An 18,113-nucleotide genomic window follows, 5' to 3' on the forward strand; every position below is an offset into this window, starting at 1 on the left:
GATGAGTTTGATGAGGGAAACCAAGAAATCCCATGAGCCTCCGTAGCGTAGCTCTGAACAGCTCACGGCTCTGCTCCACCGTTCTAAAAACAGCTTGCACCAACAATTAAAGGTAACGAATTTACTGCTATGACTACAGGGATAATGGCAATGGGCCAATTTGCCAAAATGTTGAACTATCCCTTTAACATGTGTCTGTTTCAGGTTCAGGTAATTCTTGACTTGTACGGCTCTTGAGTTGTATAAGTGTGACTCTAACAAGCATCAGGCTTTAAAAACAGGGTTTAATGTGAATCAAGCAGCACAACACAGAGACAGAGCAGCCTTTGTCTTCCTCTCCGAGTGGAAGTGGGTGATGACTATGCAATTGAGTCTGATCGTTACATTTACTGAGAGATTTGCATGTTAACTTTCCACACCGGGTGAATCCAGGCAACAGCAGTCGGAGAACATCAGCAGTTACACACTGGAAAGTGCTTGAAGCATAAACAAGAGAGCAACATTTGCTCTGTCATTCAGATTAAGTTTCACCGCTGGTTTGCAAAAGTTTCAGTTCACCTCATAGTTCCTGTCCCGAGTCATTGTTAAACTTCCCAGAATTTAGGGAAAAATAGTTGTTTGTAAAGCGAGTTGATCAGAGGTCACGCTGACCCTCGTATCCAACAATGACTGCACAGTGTGTTCCCAAACGGAGCCGAAGCAGCATCGTGTCAACAACATGTGATGTGATGCTGTGAAAACTGTTGCAATGAGAACTGGACGTTTCTCTTATGATTGCACGGATGGTTGTAGAGCCAGAGATCTCATGAGGACCATTTCTCTGTAGTAGTGTTGTCACGATACCAACATTTTGGTACCGGTATCGGTACCAACATGTTTTTTGATACTTTTCGGTACTTTTCCAAATAAAAAGAGAACACAAAAAATGTCATTATTGGCTTTATTTTAATAGAAAATCTTAGAACTATAACATATGCATCAGTAAATAATTAGTAAATCAGTAAACAGTCACTGCTGCTGCAGGATTAAATTTCCATCTATATTAATCTGAACTCTTCCTAAATTAAAACATTAGTGGTCTGTTTAAAAATGAATATCGACTTGTTTTCTTTGCATTATTTGAGGTCTGAACACACTGCATCTTTGCGCTGTAACGGTAATAAAAAAAAGCACCTTGCTTCGTTTGTGACTCACTCACTCACGGTGCAAAATGAAAGTACCGGTCCCATCTAAGTGCAGTATGGTACCGTTGTAAATGCCTCAGTACCCCGGTACCACTCTAGTACCGGTATACCGAACAACCCTACTCTGTAGTGCAACTTTTTTTTTTTTTTATAACTTGGCTTCTTTCCCTCATTGTTTTCTCCTCTTCCTCTCCGGCTGCAGCGGTCACTGCTACTACCAGACCATCGTCACCCCCGTGTCCCTGCCGGACTCGCCATGCTCACGGATCCCTCACACGGTCACGCTGGTGTCCATCCCGGCCACTGCCGAGGGCAACAACGGCCGCAGGGGGCGGGGTTTCTCCGTGGCCATCGACCAGCCGCTCAGCCCCACCAACGGCTACAGCCCCGATCAGGGACACACTGTCAGAGTCTCCCAGTGAGTCTTTCTGTCTGTTTGCATATTTTGTCGATGAGATGTTTTGACATTTTGTGTTTGTATGGGAGTAACAAAGAGTGTGAACAATATAACAATTTGGAAAATGAAGTGAAAAGGGAGATAAAAAAAAGAAACAAGAGAGGTCAGTGTGGGTTGAAGATGGAGGACAGGGTGATGAGAGATGATTCTCATTTTAATAAATAATCGAGTAGAAGGAAAAGGGAAATGAGTCTAAATTTAAGTCACTATTATTCAAAGGAGCTGAAAGAGGTGTTGATTTTTTTTTTTTGCTCATTTTTTTTCTGCCCGTTGCTCTCATTTATCTCTCAGGGTGGATCCAGACTGCATCAGTCCAGAGGTGAAAAACTCCATTCATGTTGGAGATAGGATCCTGGAGATTAATGGGACGCCCATTCACAATGTTGCTCTGGATGAGGTATGAGGTCACTGAGGAGGGAAATGTAATGATACATCCCAGTAGTAATAGAACAGAAGGTGACTCAATGTACACTACTAGTCAAAAGTTTGGACACACCTTCTCCTTTCTTTATTTTTATTACTTTCTACATTGTAGATTCATACTTATGACATAAAATACATTACTACATAACTCCATAATGTGTCCCTTCATAGTTTTGATGTCTTCGGTATGAATCTACAATGTAGAAAGTAATAAAAAGAAATAGAAAGAAAAAACATTGAATGAGGAGGTGTTCAAACGTTTGGATGGTCGTGTACCTGTGTTTCTAGTGGTTTATGTAAAGTTTTAGTCCGGTCTTCTAACCCTCCTGTTGTCCTTCTGGCTCAAATCCGTTCCCTTCCTCCTTTCCTTCTTTCCTTCCTTCCTTTCTTCCTTCTTTCGTTCCACAATCCTTTTTCCATTCCTTCTTACTTCTTCTTCCTTCCTCTTTTGAACCAATTGACCTGATCTGTTCCCTAAACCTCCATCTTTCTTTCTTTCTTTCCCTTTTCCGTTCCTTCTTTCCTCCCTTCTTCCTTCCTTCTTCTTCCTAACTTGAATGAATCTGTTCCCTCCATCCATTTTTTTTCCCCTTCCTTCTTTCCACAATCCTTGTTCCCTTCCTTCCTTCATTCCTTCCCTTCTTCCTTCCTTGAATAAATCTGTTCTCTCCCTCCATCTTTCTTTCCTTCCTTTTTCCCTTCCTTCTTTCCACAATCCTTTTCCCTCCCTCCCTTCCTTCCTTCGTTCCGACCCCCCCCCCTCCCTCCCTCTCCTCCTCCTCAGATCGACCTGCTGATCCAGGAGACGAGCCGGCTGCTGCAGCTCACCATCGAACACGACCCTCACGGTCAGGGGCCGGAGGGAGGCTCCTCAGGGGCCGAGGAGCAGGTCGACGGCCCCCTGTCCACCCCCCTGTCTGAGGGGCCCAGCCCCACTCTGCCCATCACCCAGCCCCCCAACATCAGCCACTTGAGATCTCGCATCATCACGTAAGAATACATCACATAGAGAGATTTCATCGCTTTAGCACAGTTCCCCCGTCCTTCTCTCCTTGCCGCATGCATGATTCCCTCTCATGGCTGATGGTAGATAACAGGTAACAGGCATCGAGCACTGCAGTAATGTTTCAGTCAGTCTTCATCAGTAAAGCACCTGACTTTTTATTTACTCAAATTTTTTTTAGAAACACTGTGCACAACTATAGCACTAGAGGGTCCAGCAGTGGTCAGTTGGAAGAACTAAGGCCTTGTCACAATCTTTAATAATCTACCTCACTACCTCTGTTGTATTGAAAGGAAACAGGTATTTAAAAAGAGTAGGATAATATTTAAAAGTGCAGGATAAGCGGTATAGAAAATGAATGAATGAATGAATGAATGAATGAATGATTGACTGTAAATGTAAATGTATGATATGTTGTGTATATGTATATTTTGTGTGGACCCCAGGAAGACTAGCTGGCTACTAAGGTACCAGCTAGTGGGGATCCTTAATAAACAATTCTAAACACTTCTCTCTTCCCCTCACCCCGTTGGTCTCCCCTCTCTCCCCCTCCAGACGAAGCTGCAGCATCGATAAGTCACCGGGCTCCAGCAACGCAGCATCCCCCATCTCCCAGAGGAAGGATATCAATCGATCCGAGTCGCTCCGTGTGGTTTCAAACCGGACGCACCGCATCTTCCGCCCATCTGACCTCATCCATGGCGAGGTGTTGGGGAAGGGCTGCTTCGGACAGGCCATCAAGGTACATTTGTGGCATTTATTAGGAGATATACTGCCATTATATTTTCATACGTAGCACAAAACACTGTCATACCTGAGACGTCCAGAAGATGGCAGCATTGAAGTGAATCAGAAGGTGGAAAGAGGCAGGAGGGTAAATATTTGCTGTTTGACATACAGTAGGAGGAGTGACGGTTTCAGAATCAGATGTTTATGGTTAAAGGGGAACTATGCAGGATTTTCACCTTAACTATGCTACATTTGTACCTTAATTAAACAGCTTTGGAGTAATTGTGATGGTTAAAAACATGACTTGTAACAGGGAGAATGGAGGCCCTCTGCCTTCCACCTAGCATTAATGACAAATAAGACTACACAAATATACACATCGTAACATTGTATATGATATATAACGTTATCCATCGCTCTATTTATTGATTTCTCGCCGGCTTTGTTGAAAACAAATGCACATGGCCAGGCGGAGGGTTAGCAACGCAGAGGAAAAGCGACCGGACTTACATAGTTCCCCTTTAATAATATTGCGTCAGAATAATGTTTCCCAGCTGGTTGCTCAACTAAACCCGGTGCATTGTTGTGTGTTGCTACAGGTGACCCACAGGGAGACAGGGGAGGTGATGGTGATGAAGGAGCTGATTCGCTTTGATGATGAGACACAGAGAACATTCCTGAAAGAGGTGGGTGAAGGAGGACGCTCCCAGACGTTGCATCGTTACGTCATGAAAAGACAACAAGCCAGTATCCAAAAGTTAAAGGTCCAGTGTGTAAAATGAGGGGAAAACATTCTATTATTTATCTCTTAAATAATTCTATTGTGTTTTATGAACGTGAAACTCTTGAAACGTGCTCTCTGGTTGGCTGGATTTTCCATTCTGTACAAACATGGCGGCGCAAGATGGCGACACTCTCTAAGCAAGACCCTTGCTATATGTGTAGCCTATATAAAAGAAGAATTATAAAGCTATGAAGACCAAACAGATTTTAGTTTATAGCGATTAAACACTTATACAGATATATCCATTGGTAGCATATTCAGATTTTGCCAATAAACCTTGACAAATATGACACACTGGACCTTTAATGAGGCAGGTTTTGTTATTCGAAAGTTGCAGAATTGAATTCCTGGACCAGCTGGTAAAATCTGTGCAAGTTAAAGAGCTGAAGCCGCAGGTAGTGTAGCAGCTCGTCTGTGTGAATGCTGAACGTTCACACAGACGAGCTGCTACACTTCATAGTTATCTTGCCTGAATAAATGAAAGAAAAACACATGCAACTACCTCTGAAATGGGAAGAAAGGGAGTGTTAACATAACCCTCACTCCCATGAATGAGGGATGAACAGAACATATTTTACCTCCCACACAAAGCTCCGTGTCTCTCCCATGATCCTTCCATTAATTTGAAAAGATAACAAAGTGACTCGTTTAGACTTCTGTAAGAGTTTCTGAGTTATTGTTGCCTTTTAAGTGGGACTAAATCATGTCTAACATTCCTGTTTGATGTTTAGCATCACAGACTCGTTCATCCATTTTATAGCCTTCTAATTAAGATGTTTGGTTGTCAGCAGGCTAGTGTATGTATTGTATTGTATGTGTGGGGCTTTCGTTTTATTGTTAGGTTGCAATAACACAGAGTCTTTGCTTTGTTATTGCCGTGGATGACGACAGAGTACAAGAAGTGCCTGTAAAACAAACCTCCACCACAACCCAACATGAGCATTACTCCTCTCTGGCTGTTTGTGTGTAGGTGGCCGACGTCTCACATTACTGAGTCTCTGAGGCGAAGCTGAGACTGGAATGTACCAAACATTTCAGACAAAGACTTGGCTTGAGTAGTAATATTTCTGGTTTATGTGCGAGTGAGTGAGTGAGTGAGTGAGTAAAAAAAAAAGACTCGCCTCCTCCTTCACAGCCAAACCTTCAGGAGGGGAAAAGTTTTATGAGGTGTCAGAGTAGCGCTCTGAGCTGTAGCGAGTAGCTAAGAAACGTCTCAGTTGCCTCGCAAATGAGGAGGAATTGAAATAGTAACAGTAATAAATCACTAAGAGGGTGATCAGAGTGTGTTGTGAGGTCACAGCTTCAAGAGGACTCTCAGGGAAGAGACAAAGATTTAGTTTTACTGGTAGGCCCTATCAGTGATTTAAGCAAAATTACTGTAGTTGAAGCTAATTCCTACTAGACAAACAAAGGCGAGTCCCCTGAAGCTCTTCCTGTAACACACTGTGATTCTCTTCACTTTAATTTGACTCATGAGTGTTAATCAGAAAGAAATAACACCCATTAGCTGTCTTGACAAAACAGCTGGCAGGATTGGTGCTCGTACAGTAAATCCAAGCAGGAGCTAGCAGCTAATAAGCCTAGCATGGGACTTCCCATTCAAGAAAATAACACAAGATATAACATCTAATTTGGGATATTTTGAGGTGTAAGCAGGCAGATTTGCTGTTTAGTTTCAGACTGTTGACCGACTTTTACATTTAGAAGGGGAGGCCAGTGGTGTGGTTGTTGTTTCCAAGGTACTGTAGAAGGCAAAAAGACAGAGCACAGAAGCTGATACTAAGTAAAGCTTTAATTCTGGGATTTCCAAACAGTGAGAAGAACATACTAATTTCAGCATTAATCCTTTAATAACTGTCGTGGTGTGGTGTGTCAACTTTCTGTTGCAAATTCCACTATTCACTCATACCCAACCAGACAAGCTAATCACATTTATCGTAAATCTTCTCGTACAACATTAGGGCAGTTCAGTATTAAATTCAGAGGTCCTTTAATCTGGAATTCTAAACCTCATAATTACTAAGTGTAGGTCTATTTCAGTGCTCAAATGTAGACTTAAAAATGTTCTACTAAGTGACTGTATGTTAATACTGGAGTGATTTGAGTAGTCTCGTTAATTAATATTATTGTTAGCATTGTGATTTATATTATATTGTTATTATTAAGATGAGTATTGTTTCTACTCTCACTGTCTAGTAGGTATGTATGCATGTGTGTGTCTGTGTATGTATGTGTATACATGGGTATACAATACATATTGTTTTTGTTTTGGTAATTGTTTTTGTTTTTTTCCTGAGCTGAGTCCTTGTATAGGCCCTTTGGGTCTCTTGTCTCAGCTTGCACCTATTATTTTTTTGTCAATGTATTTTAATGTGTCCTATTTTTGTTATTCTGTACTGGTGCGAATAAACTAAACCCTCATAACCACTGAACAAAGCAGCCAAGATGCTAAAATCAGCCTAGAACCTCATTTACATGGTGAACTGCATTGATATCTCTGATGTGAAGACAATTTGTGAAGAAAAAACAACAACAACCTGTTGCTTGTTGCTGTTTCATCAGGTGAAGGTCATGCGTTGCCTGGATCACCCCAATGTGCTCAAGTTCATTGGAGTCCTCTATAAGGACAAGAGGCTCAACTTCATCGCCGAGTACATCAAAGGAGGCACCTTGAGGGAGATCATCAAGAAAATGGTGAGAGGAGAGCGTGTGTGTGTGTGTGTGTGTGTGTGTGTGTGTGTGTGATCCTACAAGAATGCGAGGTGTTGTTAGACCACATGATTCATGAACAGCATCGAAGACCATGATATTTGATTGTGCTTCTCTTTTCTTCTCCATCACAGGACAGCAGCTATCCCTGGAACCAGCGGGTCAGTTTTGCCAAGGACATAGCTGCTGGGATGGTGAGTTCAAAGACAGAAACGTTCATGTAATTATCACAATTAAGTAGTAATCGTATGTAGGTTAGTGACTGTTTTTTGGCGTTTCTTTTGTAAATCTACTGGAGGAAGACAGATTTTTTATGTATGCAGTGTTTGGGTAGGGTAGCCTACATTGCTTCCTGTTATCTTTACTGCTATCTCCCTCTAGTGGTCATGTTAGTGAGCTACAACACTTCTGATTATGTGTACAATCTTTTCCATTCCCCTCTATGGGAATGACAGCATGAATTCCTGCAGGATTAGACCATGGGTTCCTGTCCTTGTTTTCCCATGATACGAGCACAATGATGAATGTCATGCATGACCGGATTATTGTATTTACAAAATCAACCATTCGAGATGAAACAAGGCAGGATTGTTCGTCTTGGCACGGGTTTGAGATTATCACTAAAGGCTTCTGTTTTTTCTGTTTGTTTTTATTCTCCCCGTCTTCCTCTCCTCGCCTATCTGTCTGTCTATCTATCTGTCATTCAGACGTATCTGCATTCCATGAACATAATCCACCGGGACCTCAACTCACACAACTGTCTGGTCCGAGAGGTAAGAACTTGTACGGTCCTGTACAGTTTAAGTATGTGTGTTTGTGGACATACCTGTGCACATACAGTATGCCTTTCCTGAGGATTTAACACAGTGCACCTGTCATTTACTGCTCAAGTACAAAAATAAAGGGGCTAAGCCTTCTTCAAACACACAAGTGGAAACTTCCATCTTACCCCATTCAAACAGACAGGTCATTGTTCTTGTATCACATGAAAACAAAGGGTTTGTACTGTAGAGCTCACATCGGAGGTTTTCCTACAGTTGGGGCTGAATTTCAAGCTCTCTAAACCAGTGTTTTAAACACTGCTTTTAAGCTTCTGTTGCAGTATGTGTACTTACTTGCAGTATAACATTAAGTTTATATGATGATGTTGTTTGTGTAGAACAACACTGTGGTTGTGGCGGACTTCGGGCTGGCTCGGCTCATGATAGATGACAAGCACGAGGAGAAGCTGTCGCAGGGTAAACTGCCAGGTCTGAAGACGAAGCCCGACCGCAGGAAGAGGTACACGGTGGTGGGAAACCCTTACTGGATGGCTCCTGAGATGATCCATGGTATGTCCTGCTCCATTCTCTTTTTCCTTTGATACCTTAAAGGGATAGTTCAACATTTTGGTAAACTGGCCCATTGCCATAAGAGTAGGTTTGTTATCATTAATTGTCAGTGCAAGCTATGTTTAGAACCAACAACTCCAAAACGCTCTGGTGGACAAGTTGTGACCTGCACATTCACCACGCTATGAGATAATAACGGAACGGTGCTGTTTTCGAGGCAAACTTCCCCCGACAGGAACGCGCATCAGTGGTTTTGCATAAATTTACCTCGAAACAACTCCGTCTCATAACGTTGTGTTATTATCTCATAGTGTGGTGAATGTGCAGGTCACAACTTGTCCACAAGAGTGTTTTGGAGTTGTTGGATTGTGTATTTGATGAGTTTGATGAGGGAAACCAAGAAATCCCATTAGCCTCCGTAGCGTAGCTCTGAGCAGCTCACAGCTCTGCTCCGCCGTTCTAAAAACAGCTTGCACCGACAAATAAAGGTAACGAACCTACTCTCAAAACTATAGGGATTATGGCATTGGGCCAGTTTGCCAAAATGTTGAACTATCCCTTTAAGTAAGATACTGTCCCTGTATTTCTCCAGCTGTTTTTTGACAATCCTTCTAAATACTGATATTATTTTTCCCTCTCAGGGAAGAGCTACGACGAGAGAGTAGACATCTTTTCCTTTGGTATCATGCTCTGTGAGGTAAGTGACCATCCATCCATCCACTCTCTTTCTGAAATACAGCTTTCAGTTCCTTTGATGACTATGACTTTCCATATTTCTGGAGGAGCTTTTCCAGGGCCTCACTGTAGAAACGTAAGGAAGCTTAGTGAAAGAAACTCCAGGGTGGATTTGAAGCTGGCATCGCACCATTGAGTTTGGTTCAGTCCCAGATTATGACCTCCCCAGATGGACACCATTAGCCGGTGTGTAGTATGGGGGATTAGAGGGAGCAGAAGAACAAAGTTGTTTTTGATGTGGTTTCCGGCAGGCAGGCGGGCAGGCGCGCGGTGGCTGTGGTCTGCTGGGAACCATCAGCTTCAGTTTGAAGGGTTTAGTTGTTTTCATCAGATCAGCACTGGAGGTTCCCCTTCAAGACAATCCCCCTGTTACACATCCATCACTCACTCTTTCCTGCTCTCTGTCTCTCTCTCGCTCCCTCCAGATCATCGGCAGGGTGAACGCGGACCCAGACTACCTCCCCAGGGCCATGGACTTTGGGCTGAACGTGTCTGGTTTCTTGGAGCACTTCTGTCCTCCAGATTGTCCCCCGGCCTTCTTCCCCATGGCTGCTGTGTGCTGTGACCTTGATGCAGACAAACGGTCAGACATCTACAATAGATACACACTGAGATCTCACAGAGCCTAACGGGACAGTTCACCCAATATAAACCTTTCATATTTTTACTTTCAGGGTAATTTGTTGAGTTTTGTATTTGGTGCCTGTAGCTCACCCCAGATTTGTGTTGTAGTGACTTTGGTTTGTCATTCTCAAAGTTGTCAACATTTATTAAACTTTATAGCAAAGTTTTATTATTTTTGTCCTTCTGGTTTTGTCAAAAGAACTAGAAAATATACTTACCTTCGTCCTGTGTTAGCTTTCTGCTTCCATCTATGGTGTTAGCGTCAGTTTTGACCCATGTTTTAAATCAGCTGTAAAATACACTAAAAACATTTTTTTTTTTCATCCAACTTGTTTTTCTTCTCTTGGTTACGTTGTTAGGCTTCCTTATCCATTAAAATGTTGGTTTTAATATTTTTTGGTGTGGGCCCCTGGGCCCTTTTTTGTCAGTACACCCACTGACTTCAATTTAACCTTCCTCTTGTAGCTTTCTGCTACCATCTCTTGTCTTTGGGGTCGGCTTTGACCCGAGTCTTAAATCAGCTGTAAAACACACTAAAAACAATTATTTATCATGCTATTTGTTTGTCATCTCTTGGTTACATTGTTAGGCTTTCTTATCCATAAAAAGGTTGGTTTTGCACTTATAATTTCAGTTTTGTTCTCATCGTTATAACCATACAGCCATACAACCAACATACAACCATAACACCATACAGTAAATGTCATGATTTTAACCAGAGCATTTGAGAATTTTGTGGAAAAAGTTTTTTGTTTTATTTTGTTTAAATTGAGGTTCCTGTCTAAGTCAAAGTCAGTTATGTGGTACTTTTATGCTTTAAAACCTGAAAACAGGTCACACAAGAGGAAGGTTAACACTGTAAATAATGACCTGCTTTTTTTTTTAATCCACAGACCTGCTTTCTCCAAACTGGAAGAGTGGTTGGAGAACCTGAAGATGCACTTGGACATTGGTTTGCCCCTGGTGTCTGAAGTGGACCAGCTGCACAAGGCCTTCTGGGAGAACCACAGCATCACGCGCCCTGAAAACGGCCTGCACACCCACCCTGAGCAGCCGGAGTAGGACTGACCACAGAAGAGGGAGGAGGGGGGGGATGGGAGGTTAAGAATTAAACCCCCCACCCCCTCCCACCACCAGGACAGTGACTTGTCTGCTTCAGCTGGAGGAGACTCAGGCTGGCTCAGGCTTAACTAAACAGACTCAGGGGGAAAAATGTGGATGTGAACAACCACCGGTGCGAGAAGCACTCACACACGTCAAACACACACATTCGTAGTAAAAAATCAAGAGACGTCAACTACAAATAGTTTGATTCTGCTGCACCTGAAGCTTGTCATAATATGCAATCAGACCCCACTCACTAATCATGACTCAGCTCCTGAATCACGTAGGTTTAACATTAGGCGGTTACACCGTTTAAGAATACTTGCTGTAGTTACTGTAGTGTGTATATTCATGTGGATTAGGCAGTCCCAAAAAAAACAAAAAAAACAAGGCACAAAGCAAAACCTTCAGCCGCCTCACTCTGGGCCTCTGCAGAGTACATTGTGCACCGTGTGTTTGCAGGTGTTTCTGTGTGAGTTTGGTTTGATTTTGCTTTTTGGTTTGGATCTCAAAAAACTGGATTTCTGAAACACGCAGAGGGAGGGGGGGGGCATCCGCTGCTCACAACGCGAAAGGAGTGAGATCAACCCGCTGTCCACTTGTACAAGTCAAACACAACCTTTCAAGCTTTAAATAGCTCACTGAAGAGTGCATGACTGTAAATAATGCTGTCAGGTCAGACCCTGGTTCATTGTGCCCCCCCTCCCCCCCTCACCTCGGGCCGCCCCCCCTCTCCTTCATTTATTGTGTAGCACCGACTTAACACTGAGGTACACGTCTTTGGCATAGTTTCGGTACGTTGTCTCCCCAGGTTGAAGAGCTGTTAGCGTATCTCAGCCATGTCCACGTGGCATCTCTGCTCATGCATTCTCACCACTGTAGATAGCTGGCACATTGTAAATGTTTTAAATAGTGAAAATGTACAGACATATTTTATATACGTATGCTACATTGCCATATTTTTATTGGCCGACCAGTTGAAATTAAGGAGAGTAAAAGTTTGACTGCAGTTATAAGGGCACAGCCGAAGGTTTTATTGTTTTTTGTTTTGTTTTTTTCATTTATTTTCCTACATATTGCGGCAGGTTAGAGGCTTATGGCGTTTTGAAATATGAGGAATCTCAAGCTCAGTAAATGTCACATCCTATCATTTCCCTCCATCAAAAAAAAAGTATTTTCCAACATTTGATCGGCCTTCCTGGAGTTTTCATTTAGATATGGATGTTTGCTGGAGGATATCTGATAACAAAGAGGTTTATTGTCATTTTAAACTTGCTGAACTGAATCTGCATCTCGTCGTCAACTCAAATTATGATGATTTTTGAGGGCAATCAATGTGTTATTATTATTAATTGTTCACCCTCGTCTCATGTACTGTACAGTAGTTCAGGTGTGGGGATGATATCAGCAGGTACTGTCTCAGCATGTCGGCTGTCTGTCCACATATCTGTCTCTCCTCCTGTGGAATACCCACCGTTTGTTTACATGTAAATGCTAGCTGTAAATACCACTGTACATACGTAACGTGTCTGTCCTAACATCTGTCTGTGTGCATTGCATAAATACGCGCACTCTTCAGAAAAGTTATCTCTTCCTCTGGTCAGATTTCTCTCTTTGCACCTTCTAACATTAAGATTTCTGTCTCTAATCTAAAAAGGTTTTTTTTCTTCTTCTTATAATTTCCTGCTGTTGTTTTCACGAGCTGCATGATGCACTACGTAGGTCTGTTCAGCTTCTAAACCCAGCTATTTTTGTCTCTGAATATTGTGATTTTAAATAAGAAAACAAAGAATGGAAAAAAAAGTCATCAGAGAAAGCGAGGCTTAAATGGAAATGAGAAAAAAAAACACAGCATTTTTTTTTATATACTACGTATAACCACTGAAATCTTTTTGTATAGATTTGAGTACTTTAATTTGCACTATCTTACCAAATGGCTGGTTAAAAGCCATGTTTATTAATTTCCTCTCTTGGGCTACTTGTGATAAGGAAATAAATGTCGGTTCAGGTTGATAAATGAATGCAAGACACTGATAGAGCCTTTCAACTGTAAAAAATGGGAGCTGGGGAATTCATCCTCTTGACAGCAAACTGAAGTTTCTGATTATTCATATGCATTTTTTGTACATGGTTCAATTTTAAACCTTTAAACCTTTAACCTTACTGTAAGTAAAGCATCCAAATTTTTAACATACTGTCATGTCCAGTTGAAAAGCTTCTAAGAGACACGGTTTTTCCAGGCTTTGCTACCAGGAGGATACATGTCCCAGCTCCGCCTGCTGCCTACAGACTGGTCCTTTGTGAATGATGTTCTGTGTTGTTTCTGACTGCTTGGTTTCATAAGTGATGCCCACAGAGGCTGCGACCGCCGCCGCTGCTGGTCCTTCTGATGATAGATAGAGCAGATAGAGGCCTGTCTCACCTCTTCACCTCCTCCTCCTCCTCACACTCTTTTTGGCTCAGGGCCGTAACTTTCTGGAGCTTTTACTTCACAATTCAGTTAATTCAGCAGCTTTATAGGAAAAGTAGAACTCAACGGCAACAGCGAGACTCAAATAGCATGTAACCTACCCCCGTCAATGTACAGGCTGATAACACAAACTACGCTTCTGTAAGACAAGCCAACCTCGTGGCTGATGCGTTCGTCCGTGGGCATGTTACTGTACATGAGTGGCTTTAGCCATGTTTCTGTCTCCATTTCCTGTCTTGAGCCATGTCAAAGCATGTTAGGTGTGTCTGCGAGGACGTGTTGATGATCAATGAGAATGTTTCAGCAGCACTTCTTTGCAAAGGATCGTTACCTCTGAACAATGCTGTGCCTTTGTTGTAAGCTAGCCTTGCCAACGACTCGAAAAACGTGAACTGATTTCCTTTTTTTTGTTTCATAAGTGCAAGCCTGATTCAAGTGGATTGAATATCATTGCTGATACTTTGTTGTATGAGATTTCATTTTATTCTGTATCGTATTTATATTTTCCAGATCTCCATTGTCAGTTTTGATATTTTAATATTATATTTTTTGTGTGTGTTATTTAATTTTATACACAAGCTGTGAAAACAATTCTGCACTTTAATCCTGAACGTGAACATTTAGACTCTGAGGAGGCGACTGTTTTTTTTTCCCCCTTTTGTCACAGCTAAAAATAAAACTGTTGCTCCTTAAACAAACCAGACTCAAAATGTGTTTCCTGTAACAATGATGTGTAATTCAGCCACTGTTAATTCACAACATCTCAGTGACAAAAGAGCTGCAGAAGCCAAAATTCACTCCATCATTGGTCTCTTGCAACTACTGAAGCACAGAGCACTGTCTGTAATTATGTGAATTCACACCAGAGGAGCGCTGCATTACCCAGGCAGAGAAAATGTGTGGGCTACATTTATGTGGTAAAAATAGTGCTTGCATCTGCTCAAAAATATATGGAAGAATTCATCAGAAATGTGTTTACTCATCAACCACAAGATGTCACTATCCGTCTCTGCAGTCTGCACTATGTTACATGGTGAAACAGGGTGCGAATCTCTTTAGCTAAATGCAGCTTTTGTGATTTCCCAAACCTCAATACACTGTGCTGTCACCCCTGTTGCCACCTACCTACCCCACATGTCACACTGACCCCTGTGACCTAAAATGAAGATGAACAAGTGAAGGATTAGTTCCTCAAGATCGTAGTAGGCCTATAATCCTGGACTCAAATACTCTGAAACAGACCTGTACCTTTCCTATACTGTATATTACTACAACTCTTGCTGTAAAAATAAACCAACATACTGTAGGTGTCGAGTTAACAGTAAAAACAGTCTCGTGAAGTATAAGTGGCAGAGTGGTAAAAGTATTCAACACAGAGAAATGTTACCAAAAGGTATATAACACGGTTTTAAAAAGTAATAGTAAAATAAAATATATATGTTTTTCTTTGTTGTTTTTTTTAATTCACGCAGATGCACGTGACCCTTCTCCCATCGCATCCACGTGCGATTGTTTTCATTTCGCCGCTGCTGCAGTGGCGGGTGTCTGTCGACGTCACGGGCCCGGCAGGCTGCGTGTTGCCAGTTTCACACGTTTCACGCATAATTGGCATACAAATATGTGCCAGACTGCCAGTAATTCGATTTTGTCTATTATATGCTTTTTAAAATATGTGATCATAGGCTATATATGGACGGAAAGAGGTTAGTTAAAGAGGCAGTTAAAATGCCGAGTTAAATGAAAGGAAGTACCAGGTTAGGTATAGGCTATATTATTTACTTAGGCTACTTAATGAACAGCTGCTTGCTCCAGAGGCAATTAAGGATGGCTACATTAAAACATATACCCGCCCTCCCTAATTACGCAATCAAATCTGAGCACGCACACATATACATAGCCTATATCTATCATATAGGGCCTACACACTATAGCCTACTGTATAAGCTATTGGCCGCATATCCCTTTAGTTTGGGACCTCCTTATCACCCATGGAATTGATGTTTCATTTCTTGTGTAGGCTATTAAAATCATAAGTACATCCAATTGTACTACACAAAGAATGGAACACGGTAATGGAGTATTTGTCGTAGTTAACTTGTTTTTCCAAATAGCCTATATTAACATCTCTAGTCTGAAAAGACGGGTAGGACACATAGGCTACAGTCAAATCTGGCAACACAGTTCAGTTGCTGCTGCTGCTGCTGCTGCTTCCAAACACTTTCACTCACACTCATACGAGCGCACACACACACGCACAGGGGGGACGGGTTTGTCCGGTCAAACACAACACAACACACACACACAGACAGACTGTCATTTCATTTCACCGCAGCTGAGTTGAGACTCAGAGGGGACATAAAGGGACATACCGAGGACGACGAACGACGAAGAAGGAGAAAGAAGAGGAAAGAAGGAGAATAAAGGAGGAGGACGCACTGAAACTTTGAGCGATGGAGAATTCGTCCAGCAACAACCGGTTTCGGTCCGCAATGTTCAACCACGGTGAGTGAGTCTATAGGCTATAGGCTATAGGCTTCTGTCTGTGGGATGTTGTGTAGTGTTACTCAGGTGATGCTGCTACACTACACCGTCTCTCCGGCTGCTGCTTCCATCATTTAACTCGGGTTATTTGTGTTCATTTAAAGGCACAGCGGGGGTGTAGTGTTAGTGTTAGTGTTAGTGTATACTATATGCACCGTTAAAACGCATCGCTGCTTTGATATCGGGCCTGTGTGACACCAAGTCCCTTTTTTATCCAGATGTTTACGCTAAAGAGTAAAGACAAGACTGCATATTTAATTTAATGTAGCTACAGATACATTTACTCTCACGGGACACACATGGCTACACTTGAACGTAAAGCCTGGCAGCCTGGCAGCCTGAGCTCCACACGGGACACAGCGGCAGCAGCAGCAGCAGAGGCGGCACCACACTGTAATTCTGCAGTTATGCAAGAATGGTACCAGGACTGGCCACACTAAACTATTTCTGGACCACGCAGATAGAAGCTGGGCTGCACCGACAGACCGAGGGCTGCAGCCGGATTGGAGCCCTCTGCAGTAAATCCCTCCAAGACTCGCCCCATCGCACTAGTGTTTGCTTATTTACTCCACAGCAGTCGTAAAACAAGCAGTTCTGGCTCAGTTTCTTGTGTCAAGAGGCTTTTTTTTTTTACACTTCCAGGCTCTGTAAGGTCACATGTAAGGGGGGGGGGGGGGGGGGGGGTGACATTTGAAATGTCCTCCCTGTTAAGTGGTTAACATAATAAACAGTCGTAGGTTTGACACTTTGCTGCTGGGCTCAAACTGAGGAGTGCTGACATCATTCATCTGTCAACCTTATATTTAGTCAGAAAGCAGAAAATAAAGACCATTACCACAGTTTCCCAGAATGAAATAGATATCCTGTTTTCTCTGGTCATCAGTCCAAATCACTAAAATATTAAATTCCATATTGAGTAATAGAATAGAATAGAGTAGAGAATACTTTATTCATCCCTAGCAGGGAAATTCAAATTAGTCCAGTAGCTCACACAACAATGACACAAAAAAGAAAGAAAGATGAACACAAAAAACATAGTAATAGGGAGAACATTTTAGAATCAAAATGTTGGCGTTTCTGTTTATAAATAGCTACATCCTGAAAGTAGTTGCCAGCTAATTTTCTTTCCATCCTGCATTGGATAAAATGTTGCCAGTCTGCTTCCTCCTGGCTGATACATTGGCTTAGCCCATTAACTAAGCCTGCTGTACTCCAAACTTCTACACAGCCCATAGTAGCTACGTCCATGTGTGGTGACATCAAAGGCTTTTTTCTTTTGGTTTCCAGTTGCATCAAACACAAATCACCTGTATCTGATCCTGTCTGAGTGAAAACTGTGTTAGCTCTCGGTCAGTCTGTCCTCGTCCTTTGAGCTTTTAATCTTGGTTAAGTAAGTCACGTACGTATTCTCAGGGTCTCCAGTGAGTCTCATGATGTGCTGTACTGTACGCTGGAGGCAACAGTCACACCGACCGACACAACGGACTCGTTCTCAGTGCTGCTCTACACGCTGAGAGAGAGAGATGAAAGTGGAGAGGAGGAAGTGGGAGGTGATGAGTGCGTTTGTGCAGATAGTGGACAGAGATAGCGCTGCGGTTCTACGGGTTTGCATCTATTGATTATGGCTTTGATATGATGATTACATTTGTTTATATATATATAAACCAATGTTGATAAAGAAGTCAAATGCTCTTCATTCTGTGGTACAAGCTCATCATTTGTACATTTCTGTGTTGCATTGTTTGCACACTCTTAGTCACTTAAGTTCTGGGGTGCTTGAGTGGTTAAGAGCAAACACGTCCTGTGTTGGCAATGCCCAATGCAGTGATCGCCGGGGATTGATTCCTGACTGTGCAGATGTGTACTACAAAAACGCCCCCAAAAATCTTTAAAGGGATAGTTCAACATGTCAGCAAATTGGCCCATTGCCATAATCCCTATAGTTTTAAGAGTAGGTTACACAATCCAACAACTCCAAAACGCTCTCGTAGACAAGTTGTGACCTGCACATTCACCACG

At 42.3% G+C, this 18,113-nt stretch overlaps 1 protein-coding gene across 2 annotated transcripts in view; it reads left to right on the forward strand.

Annotated features, from left to right (window-relative positions):
• limk1a (LIM domain kinase 1a) overlaps positions 1-14,251 on the forward strand; it is a 74,151-nt gene extending 59,900 nt beyond the window's left edge. For both annotated transcript variants that reach the window (XM_085796546.1, XM_085796547.1), the window contains 12 exons: positions 1,387-1,602; positions 1,933-2,038; positions 2,849-3,054; positions 3,623-3,809; positions 4,396-4,482; positions 7,143-7,274; positions 7,424-7,483; positions 7,997-8,062; positions 8,449-8,620; positions 9,262-9,317; positions 9,781-9,938; positions 10,873-14,251. In XM_085796546.1, the coding sequence (XP_085652672.1) occupies positions 1,387-1,602; positions 1,933-2,038; positions 2,849-3,054; positions 3,623-3,809; positions 4,396-4,482; positions 7,143-7,274; positions 7,424-7,483; positions 7,997-8,062; positions 8,449-8,620; positions 9,262-9,317; positions 9,781-9,938; positions 10,873-11,041 (1,615 nt within the window). In that variant the 3' untranslated portion in view covers positions 11,042-14,251. The remainder of the gene's footprint in view (positions 1-1,386; positions 1,603-1,932; positions 2,039-2,848; positions 3,055-3,622; positions 3,810-4,395; positions 4,483-7,142; positions 7,275-7,423; positions 7,484-7,996; positions 8,063-8,448; positions 8,621-9,261; positions 9,318-9,780; positions 9,939-10,872) is intronic.
• Positions 14,252-18,113: the final 3,862 nt, after the last annotated feature.

The sequence above is a fragment of the Trachurus japonicus genome, chromosome 13 (genome assembly GCF_045865225.1).
Source record: "Trachurus japonicus isolate A0001 chromosome 13, Traja_1.0".
Taxonomy (NCBI): domain Eukaryota; kingdom Metazoa; phylum Chordata; class Actinopteri; order Carangiformes; family Carangidae; genus Trachurus; species Trachurus japonicus.